The 13,124-nt window shown below is 40.4% G+C and overlaps 1 protein-coding gene across 1 annotated transcript in view; it reads right to left on the reverse strand.

Moving 5' to 3' along the window:
• The window catches only part of ITPR2 (inositol 1,4,5-trisphosphate receptor type 2), a 477,037-nt gene extending 464,343 nt beyond the window's left edge, over positions 1 to 12,694 (reverse strand). The window contains exon 1 of the mRNA XM_045811874.2: positions 12,276 to 12,694. Coding sequence (XP_045667830.1) covers positions 12,276 to 12,367 — 92 coding nt within the window. The 5' untranslated portion in view covers positions 12,368 to 12,694. The remainder of the gene's footprint in view (positions 1 to 12,275) is intronic.
• Between the last annotated feature and the right edge of the window lie 430 nt (positions 12,695 to 13,124).

Genomic DNA, 13,124 nt, shown 5'->3' on the forward strand with positions numbered 1-13,124 from the left:
ATGAACAGGTATAAATTAGGTGAAAGGCAGGGGTTTAAGCAGGAAAACCTACCAGACAGAGAAGAAAACATGTAAAAAGGCCCTGTGGTAAGAGCGAACTCAGAATATACATGCAATTAAAAAGGGGGAGGGGGGTAGGCAGAGCCAGGGGAAGAAAGCCCGGAACAAGATGAGGCTTGTATCTCAGAGCCCAGGAAAGCCTGAAGTTGCACTGGGCTTAATGACCTTTTATCCATACATAAGCAAATGAAAGAGAAACTTCTTTCAAGTCTATGTGTTTCATTTTTAAAATAAAGCCTCAAAAGTCACAATGAATATTTTAATCTGTAAGACTTTTTAGGTCTAAAGTGAAACACTATTGTCCCTTCAGTGATTCTAAGACAAGTTCCTTTTCATCCCCAGTACAGCTCCTTGGTTCTGGCTGCCTTCATTTAGGACCCTGATTCCTCCTATGCCTACCATTTGCAACCTCATTCTATTCTTTTTACCACTGTCTGATCCTCCTAGAGCAAAACCTGATCATTTCACTCTCCTGCTTAAAAATCCTTCAGTGGCTTCACATTACCTAATGGGGAGTATATGATCTGCCCTTTGTCTGCCTATCCAGTTCCATCTTCTATTAGAATATAGTCAAGCCAGAATTTGAGGATGTCCAGAGAACAGGTTCATTTATTGATGCTCTGTTATTCCCAATATACTGGTCACATCAGCATGATTCAAGATGGCTTCTTCCCGGCTTATATTGCAATTAACTGAAAGGGGTGGATGGAGGGCAGTAAAAGCCTCCTTCAAAGGCCAGACCTCAAAGTATAGTCCATGACCACCCTGGCTGCAGGGGAGGCTGGGAAATGTGGTCTTTATTCTGGGCACCCACAAATTCAAATACTTCCGTTAGTTAGGAAAAATTAATTTGAGGGCATAACTAGCAGTCTCTGATATAGAAATTGAAATAAAAATGCATTTTGCTGAATTAAACAGAGCTCAAACTAAATGATGCAGTTGGCATCAATTCTTTAGAGTTTATCACATTAATTACAACTTTCATCTCGAAAAAAAATGTGCAAAATGAATGCTGATCTACTCTTTAGAAAACTGTCATAGTATAACTTTATATACTATTGCCAAAGTAATTACTGCCTCTCAAAACTCCTACATGACAAATTACCTAAACAATTCTTTATCCAGTTTCCTCAATAATAACAGTGTTTTTATACTTGCAATTTGATAATAATTTAAAAGACTTTCTGAGAGATTCTTTAGCAGCTAAGACTGGAAATAAGCACTGGGTTTCACCCTAACAGATAACAATGACTTCATCTGTACTGATCAGGAAAGGAGGCTCATTCTTCACACGAGTTTAAAATTGGAACTCAACTATTAAATCATGTCCTGCCAGGTAAATAGGGAAGAAAGGTAAATAAAGGCCCTTTTCTCATTTGTTATTAATCCTAGAGATGGAAGAGATGGATTAATTTAGTAAGTTTTAAATAACTAACACTTTTATTGACAATGAGGCTTAAAATGTCACAATATTCACCCTTCCTAGCCACAAGTAGAGCGTCTTTAGTACAACAAAATTCCTTTCTTTACATTTCCTGCCTATTTTAATAAACCAGGTTGAAATTACCCTCTTTGAAAACATGGTGGAAGCCAAAAATCTACTTGAAATGCAAATGTTTAAGTAGTTATGTCCCTGATATCAGCAATGACCTTGAACACTTCAGCCAAACACAAGTAACTAGTCCTTAAATCATTAACTTATTTTGGATCCCTAATGTAACCATGTTGGTGATTTGTGTAATATATTTTTTAAGTCACTGTCTTTAATTGGTATGATGTGCTTCCACTGAATTAATTTGGATATTGCAGAAATGAAGCAAAACCCTGATAATGTTTTGTACTTTCATCTCAAAAGTCCTTTTTCTAAAGATATTACATTTTAAACACCTATCATAGAAGATCATGGCGCATTACAACTAGAGGAAATAGAATGACATTGTTTTACTTTTTAAATTATTTTGTAATTTGTATATATCTATATTTTTCACTTTATTTCTCTGTCCTATATGCAAACACACCCCAAAGAAGTTCTAATTTGTACATTGCTACCAGTGAAGATTCCAAGAATAGAAGCAACACTGGAGAATTTTAAGTTCTTAAAGAGAATGGCCAAACATGTATATTTTGGAATAAGCTTGAGGCAAAGCACATTCTAACAGACTCAGTCAATAGACAGAATATAAATTAATGAAGAAAAAAATACTGACAATTTGTTCTCTTCAACCTGTATTTATACGCTTATCCTTTTCCACACACTAATTCTTAACTTTCAAAAATAAAAATTACAAGTTGTCATATGCTCTCTTCTATTTTTCTTTAAGTTCTATAAATTCCCCAACTATTCTCTGGTTTCATATTAGCAAATTATTTCCAACTAAACTTTTTTGCCAATAGCAGTTAAAAATAAAAAAATGTCTCTCTGGATATGTTATATACTATCCACAAAGAGAAAGAGCTGATTTAAAGTAAGAAATTGTCTCATAAAATGCTTACAAATTCACCGTTTGCACACATTAAAAACAAAACTGAACTTTCAGAAATAGCAACTTTTCTTTAACGTGGCTGTAACACGCAAACCATTAAATAAGGCTATATACATACTTCTTCCCAGACTGTAGGTTTTACCACATGTTGGGCCAGGTAAGTACAGCGATATGACCCAAGAGACTATTAAACTACCTATTATAGTAAGATGTAATGGTACCATAAAACTAATGACAACTTTCATCTGTTTTAAAAGAATTGACCTATATGGATTCTCAAAACATTTAATAAGTGAGAACAATTACATTGACTTTTTTCCAGAGAAGGACTGATGTTAACAGCTACTTAGAGATTTGAGAATATATATATCTTAATTCAATAAATATTTATGGAGCCAAGCACTTGAGATACTCAGTAACAAAACAGAAAGACCCCTGCCTTCGAAGAGTTTATAGACAGATGATAAACAATGGATATTTAAACAGTAAATTATATTGCATGTAATAAGATAGTATGGGAGGGCAAGTAAAGCAGGATAAGGAGAATAGGAAAGGCTGAGGCAAAATGTTAAATACTCTACCAATGACCCAATTCCACTGCTAGTGATATACCTAAAAGAATTAAAAACATATATCCACACAAAAACCTATAAATGAATATTCATCGCAGCATTAGTCATAATACTTAAAAAGCGGAATCACCCCCCCCCAAAGATCGATCAACTGATGAATAGAGAGACACAACATCCTAAATCCTTACAATAGAAAACTGTTGGGCAATAAAAAGGAATGGAGTACTGTACGTGCTGCAACATGGATGGTTCTTGAAAACATTATGCTTAGTAAATAAGCCCAGACACAAAAGGACGAATATGATATGGTTCTGCTTATGTGGGGCACCAAAATGGGTAAATTCATAGAGATAGAAGGTAGGCTAGGAGTTATAGAGAGGACAAGGGGACATGGACAGAGTGATAGTCTAAAGGGTACAGAGTTTCTGTCTGGGATGATGAAAAAGTTCTTGAAAATGGATACTGGTGATGGTTGCACAACACTGTGAAAGTGATTAATGCCACTGAATTTTACTTAAAATGGTTAAGATGGTAAGTTGTATGTTATATATATTTTCCCACAATTACTGTTGAGAAAGGCACTCAGAATACCGTTAATTTACCTACTAAGCAGTGATCTAAGCTCACCCTCTTCTTAGCTCGCTCTCTCCTATACCAGTCTGCCCAGAAGCCAGCAGAAATCAGAGAGCCTTGCTCAGTGATTTCTCTGGTAATCAGACCTCGCATTGTGACTTCCTTTCATTCATATAAGCAAATAATTCAAATGGAGCCAAATTCCATCACTTGGTATTCTGAAATTTAAGAAGACAGACACAGAGTATAGGAATTGCTGGATCCACGTCATGTGAACAGCAGAACTCAGAGAGTTCTGCTACTGAGATTCCCACAGCAGCCCTGGGTTTCTGCCTTGCTCACTGCTCAGTTGTTGAGCTCATCATTCAATTTCTGGGAGCTCCTCCAATATCCTTATAATTAACATTTCCTTCTTTGCTTAAGCTAGCCCGAGATGCTTTCTGTTTCTTACAAACAAAGGAAACTTACTTCTAATATATTATAGACTTTTGATTCTTAGGCTTTATCCATGTGGGAAAATGATATACAAGTATTTTTTGCTTTCCAAACCTTTGGGGTTTTTTGAGATCAGGTAGTAAGAATTAGAATAGCGAAGGATACCAATAGATTGTTTTTTCAAGAGTTCCAAGACAATTCAATACAAGGTTTGTAAATAATCTAACTAAAAATGTGTTGGACCATCATTTTATTCTCTGAAATTTTTACAAAGAACAGGCTTCCTCCCCACCCACGCCCCATCGGAAAGCAGAGCATTCCTATGAAAACTTTAAAAAGCCGAAATGGCATAAAGCAAAGAATTACCATTTCATAAAAGCAAAAATCCTCTTTTACTTCTTTCAATTAGTAAAAACAGGTATTAATGTAGGACTTTTGTAAAAGTGAAATGGGGTAAAGTGAACTTTCAGATAGTAGAAGACACCTGTAATACACTGTGATTTGCCACTGGAAAAGTCAATCAATAACTTTATGGTCCAGTTTTATTTTTTGGTTTGTTGTGGGTTCCATTTGTTCATGCTCTTACATTTAGCTCTGATGATCCTTGCATAATGTGAAGAATCCTCTTTTCAATAGGAGATAAGATGTGGAGAATAGTAGTGTCTGCTCTTAGTGACTGTTTCAAAATTAGTCATTACCACAGGCCTTGGAGAGCTAGGTATCTAGGAATTACTTAATTAACAACTTCCGTTTTCTCTAGGACTCTGCTGAGGAATTGTTTGGGATAACTAACACATAATAAAAGTCCAGCATTCTGTAATTTTCATAAAGAAATTTTTATGAGGATATTTTAATAGTAGCTCAAACACCTTACTAATAGAGAACCTCAATAACACAACTGAATTCTAAGAATTTAGACATGTATTCAAATTATGCTTTGTTCACTTCCTAAGTCTTTCCCTGTGTTCATGGGACTCAATGAAGGGTATTCTGTACCAAGTGGGAATGTGTGTGTGTGTGTGTGTGTGTGTGTGTGTGTGTGTGTGTGTGTGTGTTCAACAGTCACAGGCAGTATGAGGCAAAAACTCAGAGGGTCTGAACCAAATTTAAACTTCTCACATTTGGTAAATAAGCATAAAATATGTTTTTAGATCATTTCTTCTATCTTCTCATACCTCAAAAAATATCAAATTGTTTGCTTCGTTTTTTGGAGCTATCAAAATGGACAGTAAAATTTCACCAAGCTTCTTTTTAAATGGAAGAAAAAAGTACCAAGAATAGATGATCAAATTATGGGTATAGATTTGAGACAAATATCCATCCATATGATCTTTCAAAGTTCAGCTCAAATACCACCTCCTGCTCGAAGCCCTCCCCAGGTCATAGCAGCCAGAAGCAACAAATCCTCTTCTGACTTCCTTATGATACTGTTTTGAATCATCCTTATGACATTTGAAAAGAAATGCCTCATGTTGTGGTTATTCAATATCAGTCTTACCTCCATCGCTAGTTACTAATGGTAACTAGTAACCACTAGTTACTTCACAAAAATGTATTAAACAGGAATTATGTGAGGTACTAAGTATACAAAGATTAATATGACACTTCCTTACCTTACGGCATTTATAGCACTGAGAGCAAAGAAGGTGTCAATGCATTTATTCCCATAGATCCTAGCCAAGCCCTCAAAGGAATCTCATACTATAAATTCTCAAAGACAGTTTAAGTTTTTGAGATAATAATTAAACACAGTTTAAGATCTAGCATCTCTGAGGTGCCTGGGTGACTCAAATGGTTAAGCATCTACCATCGGCTCAAGCCCTGACCCCAGGATCCTGGGACTGAGCCCCACATTGGGCTCCCTGCTCAGCAGGGAGTCTGCCTCTCCCTCAGCCCCTCCCCCCCTCATGTGCACATGCTCTCTCTCTCTCTCAAATAAATAAATAAAATCGTAAAAAAAAAAAGATCTGGCATCTCTTTCCACTGTATCCTGAGCACATAGTCAGGGCTCATTAAATATTTGTTGGATGAATTAATGATTCCATCTGTAGCATGCTCCAACATAAACCACATTACAAGGGAAGTAGACTTGATTCATGATGTACATACATTTCCAATTTTATGATTAAAGGTTTTTTTCTACTACATAACCTCATAAGGTAACTTATTCTCAATTCTGGGTTGGATTTCTGTGGGTATATGTTGGTATAAACTACAAAATAGCTATTGCTAACCAATTATTAATTTTTTACTTTGAAAGAGCTAATCCATCCATTTCGAAGATACTTAACAAAAACATTTCAATCATACATACACAAAAAGAAATCCTTCACAAACTATTGCCTATAGAAGGTGACCCAGGATTAAAAGTATCATAGTGACTACTGAGATAAACATGAACGAGTCGGCCATGCTAAAGTCATACTTCTTACACATATAAACAGACTTCTAAAATAAAACAAACTATTGAGTTAGTGCATAAGTTAAATCAATCATTTATAATTGCTCAGCATTACTTATCAAACATTTTTCCATAATACATTTTCAATACCAGGGAAGAAATTTGGTTTATGGTAGATATATGACCATCTATTTCAGCAACATGCACTGTCCTAGTTTGTAGTTTTCCTTCACTGACCATGACTAGGACAATATTTTATTTATGCTTTATAAGATAAATACTGTTGGGATGCCTAGGTGGTGCAGTCTGTTAAGCACCTGCCTTGGGCTCAGGTCAGGATCCCAGGGTCCTGGGATGGAGTCCCACAATGCGCTCCTTGCTCAGCGAGGAGCCTGCTTCTCCCTCTGCCTGCTGCTCCCCCTGCTTGTGCTCCCTCTCGCACGCTCTCTCTCTCTCTGGCAAATAAATAAATAAAATCTTTTAAAAAAAGAAAAGAAAAAGGTAAATACTGTTCACTTACAGTAATAAGAAACTGAAGAATCCTGTAAAACATCACCTGCACTTTAGCTAACTCTCCTGACTATACCAGTAATAGATGTTTAAAGAAACATATCTAGAATCTGGCAAATATAGGACATACAAAAATGAAAATGAAAATCACCTATCCATTCACCATGTGGTACCACCAACGCTAATATGCTGTTCTATTTTCTTTCACTATTTTCCATATATATTGTTTTGTTTTTTGTAATTAGAATTATGGTTTTCTGAAGGCATATATTGAAAACTTTCCTATCTAACTCAGCATGGGAGAAGAAAGACAACCACCAAAAAAAGGCATCAATACATTTGAGAGTTTTATCCATTAAATAAATGAATGAATGAATGATCATTAAACTTTCACTTTGCATTATACTCTGATGATCTGTTACCAAGATCTGGTGTTTTAAAAAAAGGAGTAAAATTCATTCTGTTATTATGCTATAAATTTGTCATGAAAGTCCATGATTACTTCTAGATTTATATATGAAAGACACGCCCTGTGCCTGGAATTTCAGTTTTAAATTATGAGTCTTTAGTATTCTGTCTATATTCTGTGAGTTATCTATATTCCATCTGTACAAGAACAGTTCCAAGGGGAAAATGCGATTATGAAATGTGTTACCTATGCAAAAAAAAAAAAAAAAAAACTTCTGTTAAACCTAGAATTCTAGAGGCCAAGCAGTTGCCTGTAAACTCTAGTCTATCAGAAAGAAGCATAAGGGGCATTTGAGGAGGGATGGTTGTTTACCTGACTGAGTTCTCTCCCAAGAGAGGGTCTAAAAGCTGCAATGTTATTTATGGAATGACTTCTAAGTTTAAGAAACAGTAGACCTTTTAGCTTAAAATAGGCTTTATGTTCACCACTTCAGAACTGTCTCCGTACTTGAGCAGATTTCAAGTTCCATAACGTGACACTAATAACCCTTAGACTTTCCAAAACAACCAAGTATTCAAGATTATACTGTCTTCTTCCTCCCCACTGAACACACATGCAAATATTCAATGGATTTTTAGATATTTTTATCACAATAACAGATGTCTTAGCCAAAACAAATCTAAGTTTATATAGCTAGTTATATCAGGAAACATATTGAAGGGTTCTATTTGGAAGACTAAAGATAACCTACAAATTACTCTAAAATAAAACTTGAGTATAGCCATTCCTTGTTTCATCTACTTGGCTCTTCACTGATCAGCCAGTCTTAGGAAGGGAAAGATTTTTAAAGCTATAATAAGAGTAGCATAATTCAATGACAAAAAGAAGAAAAGATAATAATAAATCAAATCTGCAAATATTTAAATACCAAAAACATTAGAGTAAAAGATCAGGAAGTGAGATTCAAGGGACTATAATTGGGAATAATAAAAGGTAAGCATTTACAGTCTTATTCATCTGAGGAATGAAGTCAGAATTATAAACTGTGTGACACACCACAACTCTAAGTAACGTCCATCAATGAACATGGAAACAAAACTGAAAAGCTCACTGAATTGGCCAAAATCAAGCAGAAAGTAAAAAATAAGGGGCCCAGTCTTCTGTCACTCTGGCTAAGAGGCTATTATGATGCTTTGTAGTTACTGAATCAGTGATGCCACCTGAGGGTTTCCTGAGACCTTAACTAGTGGGTGTTGATTCTTAGTAGATCCTGTGAAGAAACCTCAGACCAAAGGCAGCAATCACTTACACACACACACACACACACAAATACATATATGCACACATGTCATTTGCTAACCTCTCAATCGCGTGGAGGCTAGACAATGGAGGAGTTAAATACCTTTTCACTGATTCTATCCCACCCATCCTGGAAGTTCTGCTATGCTCATTCCCACTGTATGGTATCTAACCATTGGTCAAGTGGATGGACCCAGAAACATGAAGTGTCAGATAAGGCAACGACCAGGGAAGTGAATAACGAAAATTTTAAAGGGAAGGCGGAACAATTATCATTACATTTGAAATTGTACGGCAATTCCCAAAACTCCCTCCCTTCTTTTTTTTTAAAAGATTTTATTTATTTATTTGTTTGTTCATTTGTCAGAGAGAGAGAGAGCACAAGCAGGGGGAGCAGCAGGCAGAGGGAAAAGCAGGCTTCCCGCTGAGCAGGGAGCCCAACCTGGGACTAGATCCCAGGGCCCCAGGATCACGACCTGAGCCGAAGGCCGATGCTTAACGACTGAGCCACCCAGGCGTCCCTACTGCCTCCCTTCTTTAAAAATTAAAAATGACAACCCTAAAATGTACCATCAGCAAAAAATTTATTTAAAATATATGCATCATCTTCATTCTATAAGATTTAAAGCAGTTATCCTTAAATCAATGTGTTTCTTTCTAAATAAATCTTTAGATGAAAAGTTAAGTTAGAAAATACAAATTAGGTCCCTTTGGCACCTACACAAGCTGGGAGAACAATACCTCAGTCGGCAACAATTTGGGATTCGGAAACATCGGGTAAGTATTGGTTAAAGGATCACTGGAGAAAAAAGAGGAAATGCAAATCTTTGCAACTGCAGCATTCTAATTTCTCAGACTGAAAAATCAAACTTAGAAGCTGGGTCACAGAGCCTAAGAAAATCCTCCCACATTTCCAGTAGGAAGTACCTCTAAGAAGAGCCTGCTAAACTCTCATAGAGTGAAACTGATTTTTTTTTTTCAGCAGAAAAATTCATTACCTTATTGCAAAACTTCCCCAAAGCTAAATGATAACAATGCATAGCCTCCAAAACTCCCTTACATGCTAAATGTTAAAAGCAGACAAAATTTATTTGCAGACAAATATCTTTACCAAGAACTACCTTGAAATGCTGTGTAAACTACGTTCTCATTAATTACCTCCTTAGGCTGAATTTTAAAAACCATCACGCTATCAAAAGTGTCAAATAGATAAAAAGCTAAAACAGAAATCAGAAACTTTAAGATGAATTTTTAGCCCCACAAGTTAGAGAAAAAGAATATCCAATCAAAGCACCAAGCTTCAGCAAGGGCAGCATTTCTAAAGATCCTTCCTTACCTCAGAATCGAGCTGCACAGACGTCTTGTGCTATTAACCTTAACGAGACTCAGTTTGTTAACAGAAAAATAATACTACACACATTCTAAGGAAACTCAACTTTCAAAACACCAGCAAGAAATACTGAATACAAATAAACATTTTTAGAAACATATGCTACATTCAAGGTGGGGCTTACTTCTCTCAAGGCTTAAAGATTATGATGTGTAACCAAAGAAACGCACACTTTGCTGGGAATCTGGAGACAGAGTTACAGGTCCAGCTTTGGGCATGAATGTCCTCCGTTTTTAGGCAAGTCACTTCATTTCTCTGCCCCTCGGTTCCTTAATCTCTAAAAGGAGCAGGAGAGACTCCACAACGGCTCAAGCTGTAGCTTCCTCACTGACCGTCTCCAGCCCTATGTGAGTGTAGGTACACAAACACATGCCTTTGCTGAACAAGACACTACAAAAACATGGCCCTTTATTTATCTAGGATTTATACTCTATTCCTAGTCCTTTTTCGTATTTTGTCTACAAGCGTAACTATTGCCCACAGTCACCAAGGTAGTGATAATTACAATAGCTAAGACTAAGTGCTTATTAGGTGCCAGGGACTGGGCTAGGCACTTGACATAAATTAACTCCCTTCTTCCTCACCACAGACCTATGAGATAGAAACCAGCCGTATTCCCATTTTTAGACATGAGGAAACCGAGATACAGAGCAATTCTGTCACTCGCCCAGGGTCATAAGATTCACATGTGGATCTGCCAGGATTTGACCCTAAACATTTTGGCCCTGGAGCATTTCCTGCTTAACTACCACCCAGAGAGACTATGGTGGGAAAAGGTGAAGTGCACAGAGTTCATCTGCAAAATGTTGTTGGGGGCACAAAAACTGACCTCATACTGTGAATTCTGTCAGGAACAAACGGTAGCTCATGATTTACAAACCCAACACAGTCACTTGCCATTGACACATTTTTCTTCAGCTTCACAACTAACACTGAGCTTAAAGGGACTAAATTCTATCTCCCTCCCTTCTTTCTCCTCTTAGGGGAGATGGACAATTAACACAACCTGTGTAAGTACTGGTGACTTCCTCGCCCCCCGCCGAGGAGGCACCACTCCGTTATAATATGGCTCGCAGTCACGGTCCAAGGACACTGCATGTTCAGTCATGTGCCCTAAAACCTACCAACAGAAAACAGTGACCAGCCAGGAGTGGAAACACCAGTTTCGCAGCCTGAAATCTTGAAGACCGGGCAGTCTTAAGTACTGAGACCATAAGGTAACCCAAAAAATGCGTAGGCATCAAAACACACTGCCTTGCGCATTTGAACTGCTAACTGGTATCCACAAGTGCGTTTCAACTGCTAACTGGTATTCACAATCAGGACAGAGAGAAAATGCTAGTAATCAAGGAAGTCCTATTTAACCAACTAGCACATGTTATGTTTATATACATATTTCCCCCATTCATAAATCAACTCGAATCTCAAGAGCCATGCACTTGGCCGAGTTCCAGGAGAGGGTCAGGATTTCAGTGGGCCAAGGCCCGGGAAGGAGAAAAGCACGTCCGAGTTCTGGAACCCAGGAGGCCCTCAGAGACCTCCAGGGGTCACGGCGCTGCACTCGCCTTAGGCTCCCCCTCACGGCGGGGGGCAAGTCCCTGACTGGCAAAGCCGAAAGGAAATTACTTCAGCGGAGACGGGACGGTGAGCAACCCCCGCAGGGGCAAAGCCACACTTTGGCTCAGCACATCGTTTGAGTTTTATGTCCAAGGCCACAGACTTTTATCCTCTGCTCTTGTAAACCCGGCCCTGAGAGACAGGGGCTCGAGAGTGGTCGCAAGCAAACCGGGGGAGAGGTGCAGTTTTGCTTTGCCTTTAAGGGAAAACGAACATTTTAACGAAAACAACCCATGGAGAAGCTCGCGAAGACTTCTTCGCAGGGCCTGTCTCAGGGCTTTTGAATCACTTCCTCCTTTTCTGATGTGTCTCTGAGCTTGAGATTACGAAGTTGCTGAGAAAGTCTTGCCGCTCGGGGCAGCTTCCTGCGAGCGAGCCGAGCGCCCGGCGCTGTCCGCCGGCGCAGACCCAGCCGCGCGGCCCGGCCACCCTCGGGCGGGAGCTGGGGGACGCGGCGGCGCGAGCAGGGGCGGGGATGGTTCAGGAGACGCAACCGGCGCTGCCCAGCCCGCGCCCCCCGGCTTACCCCAGGGTGCTGATGAAGCCGTTGACCGAGCCTTCCGCGTACAGGGACACGATGTCCCCTATGTAGAGGAAGCTGGACATTTTATCAGACATGCTGCTTCATGCTCCAAAGTAGACGTCCCTCCTCTTCCCTGCGCCCTCGCCGCCCTCTCCGGGGAGCCGCCGCGGCAGAGGCGGAACGGAGCGCACGGCTGCAGCGCCGACAGCGGCGGCGAAGGGCACGGCCTGAGTGACCGAGTGTCGTGGCTCAGCCCTGCCCCCGCGCCGGGGGAGCGGGCCAGGAGCAAAGCCGCCGCTGCGGACACCCCGCGACGTGCGCAGCCCGGGCACCCGAGAGCCGCAGGCGCCGCTTCCTCGGCAGGTTTCCTGTTCCTTTCAGAAGTTTTCACTCCAACACCTTTGCTCCTCCTCCCGCCTCCTCCGCTCCCCCATCCGTGTCCCCTCCCCGCTCTGCGCCCCACCGCGGCCGTCCCCGCCACCCGGCGGGTGCTGGTGGTTGCAAAGCCCCTCGGTCCCCTCGGGGGAATTTTTGGACCAGGTGGCGATGCCCATTGGGCTGAGGGGAGGAGAGGAGCCCGGGGCAAGGGGGTGGGAGCCCAATCAGCGAGCGGCGGCCGGGGGCGGAGCTGGAGCTGGGCGGGGCGACTGTGCCGAGGCCGGGCCACCCGGGAAGCCGCTCGCTGTGGTGTACCGCGGGCGCTGGAGGGGCGGCTGGGGGCCCGAGCCGGGGAGAGGGCGCGCTATAGCCACTCCGGATCCGGACCTGGCGTGCGACAGTCCCCTCAGGGGAAAGCGAAGGATGGCGGGGCCAAGACGTATTCCCCGAGCTTTTAAGGGGGCAGGGAGGGTG

Source organism: Ursus americanus, chromosome 25, assembly GCF_024610735.1.
Source record: "Ursus americanus isolate L20-20 chromosome 25, mUrsAme1.1.p, whole genome shotgun sequence".
Taxonomy (NCBI): domain Eukaryota; kingdom Metazoa; phylum Chordata; class Mammalia; order Carnivora; family Ursidae; genus Ursus; species Ursus americanus.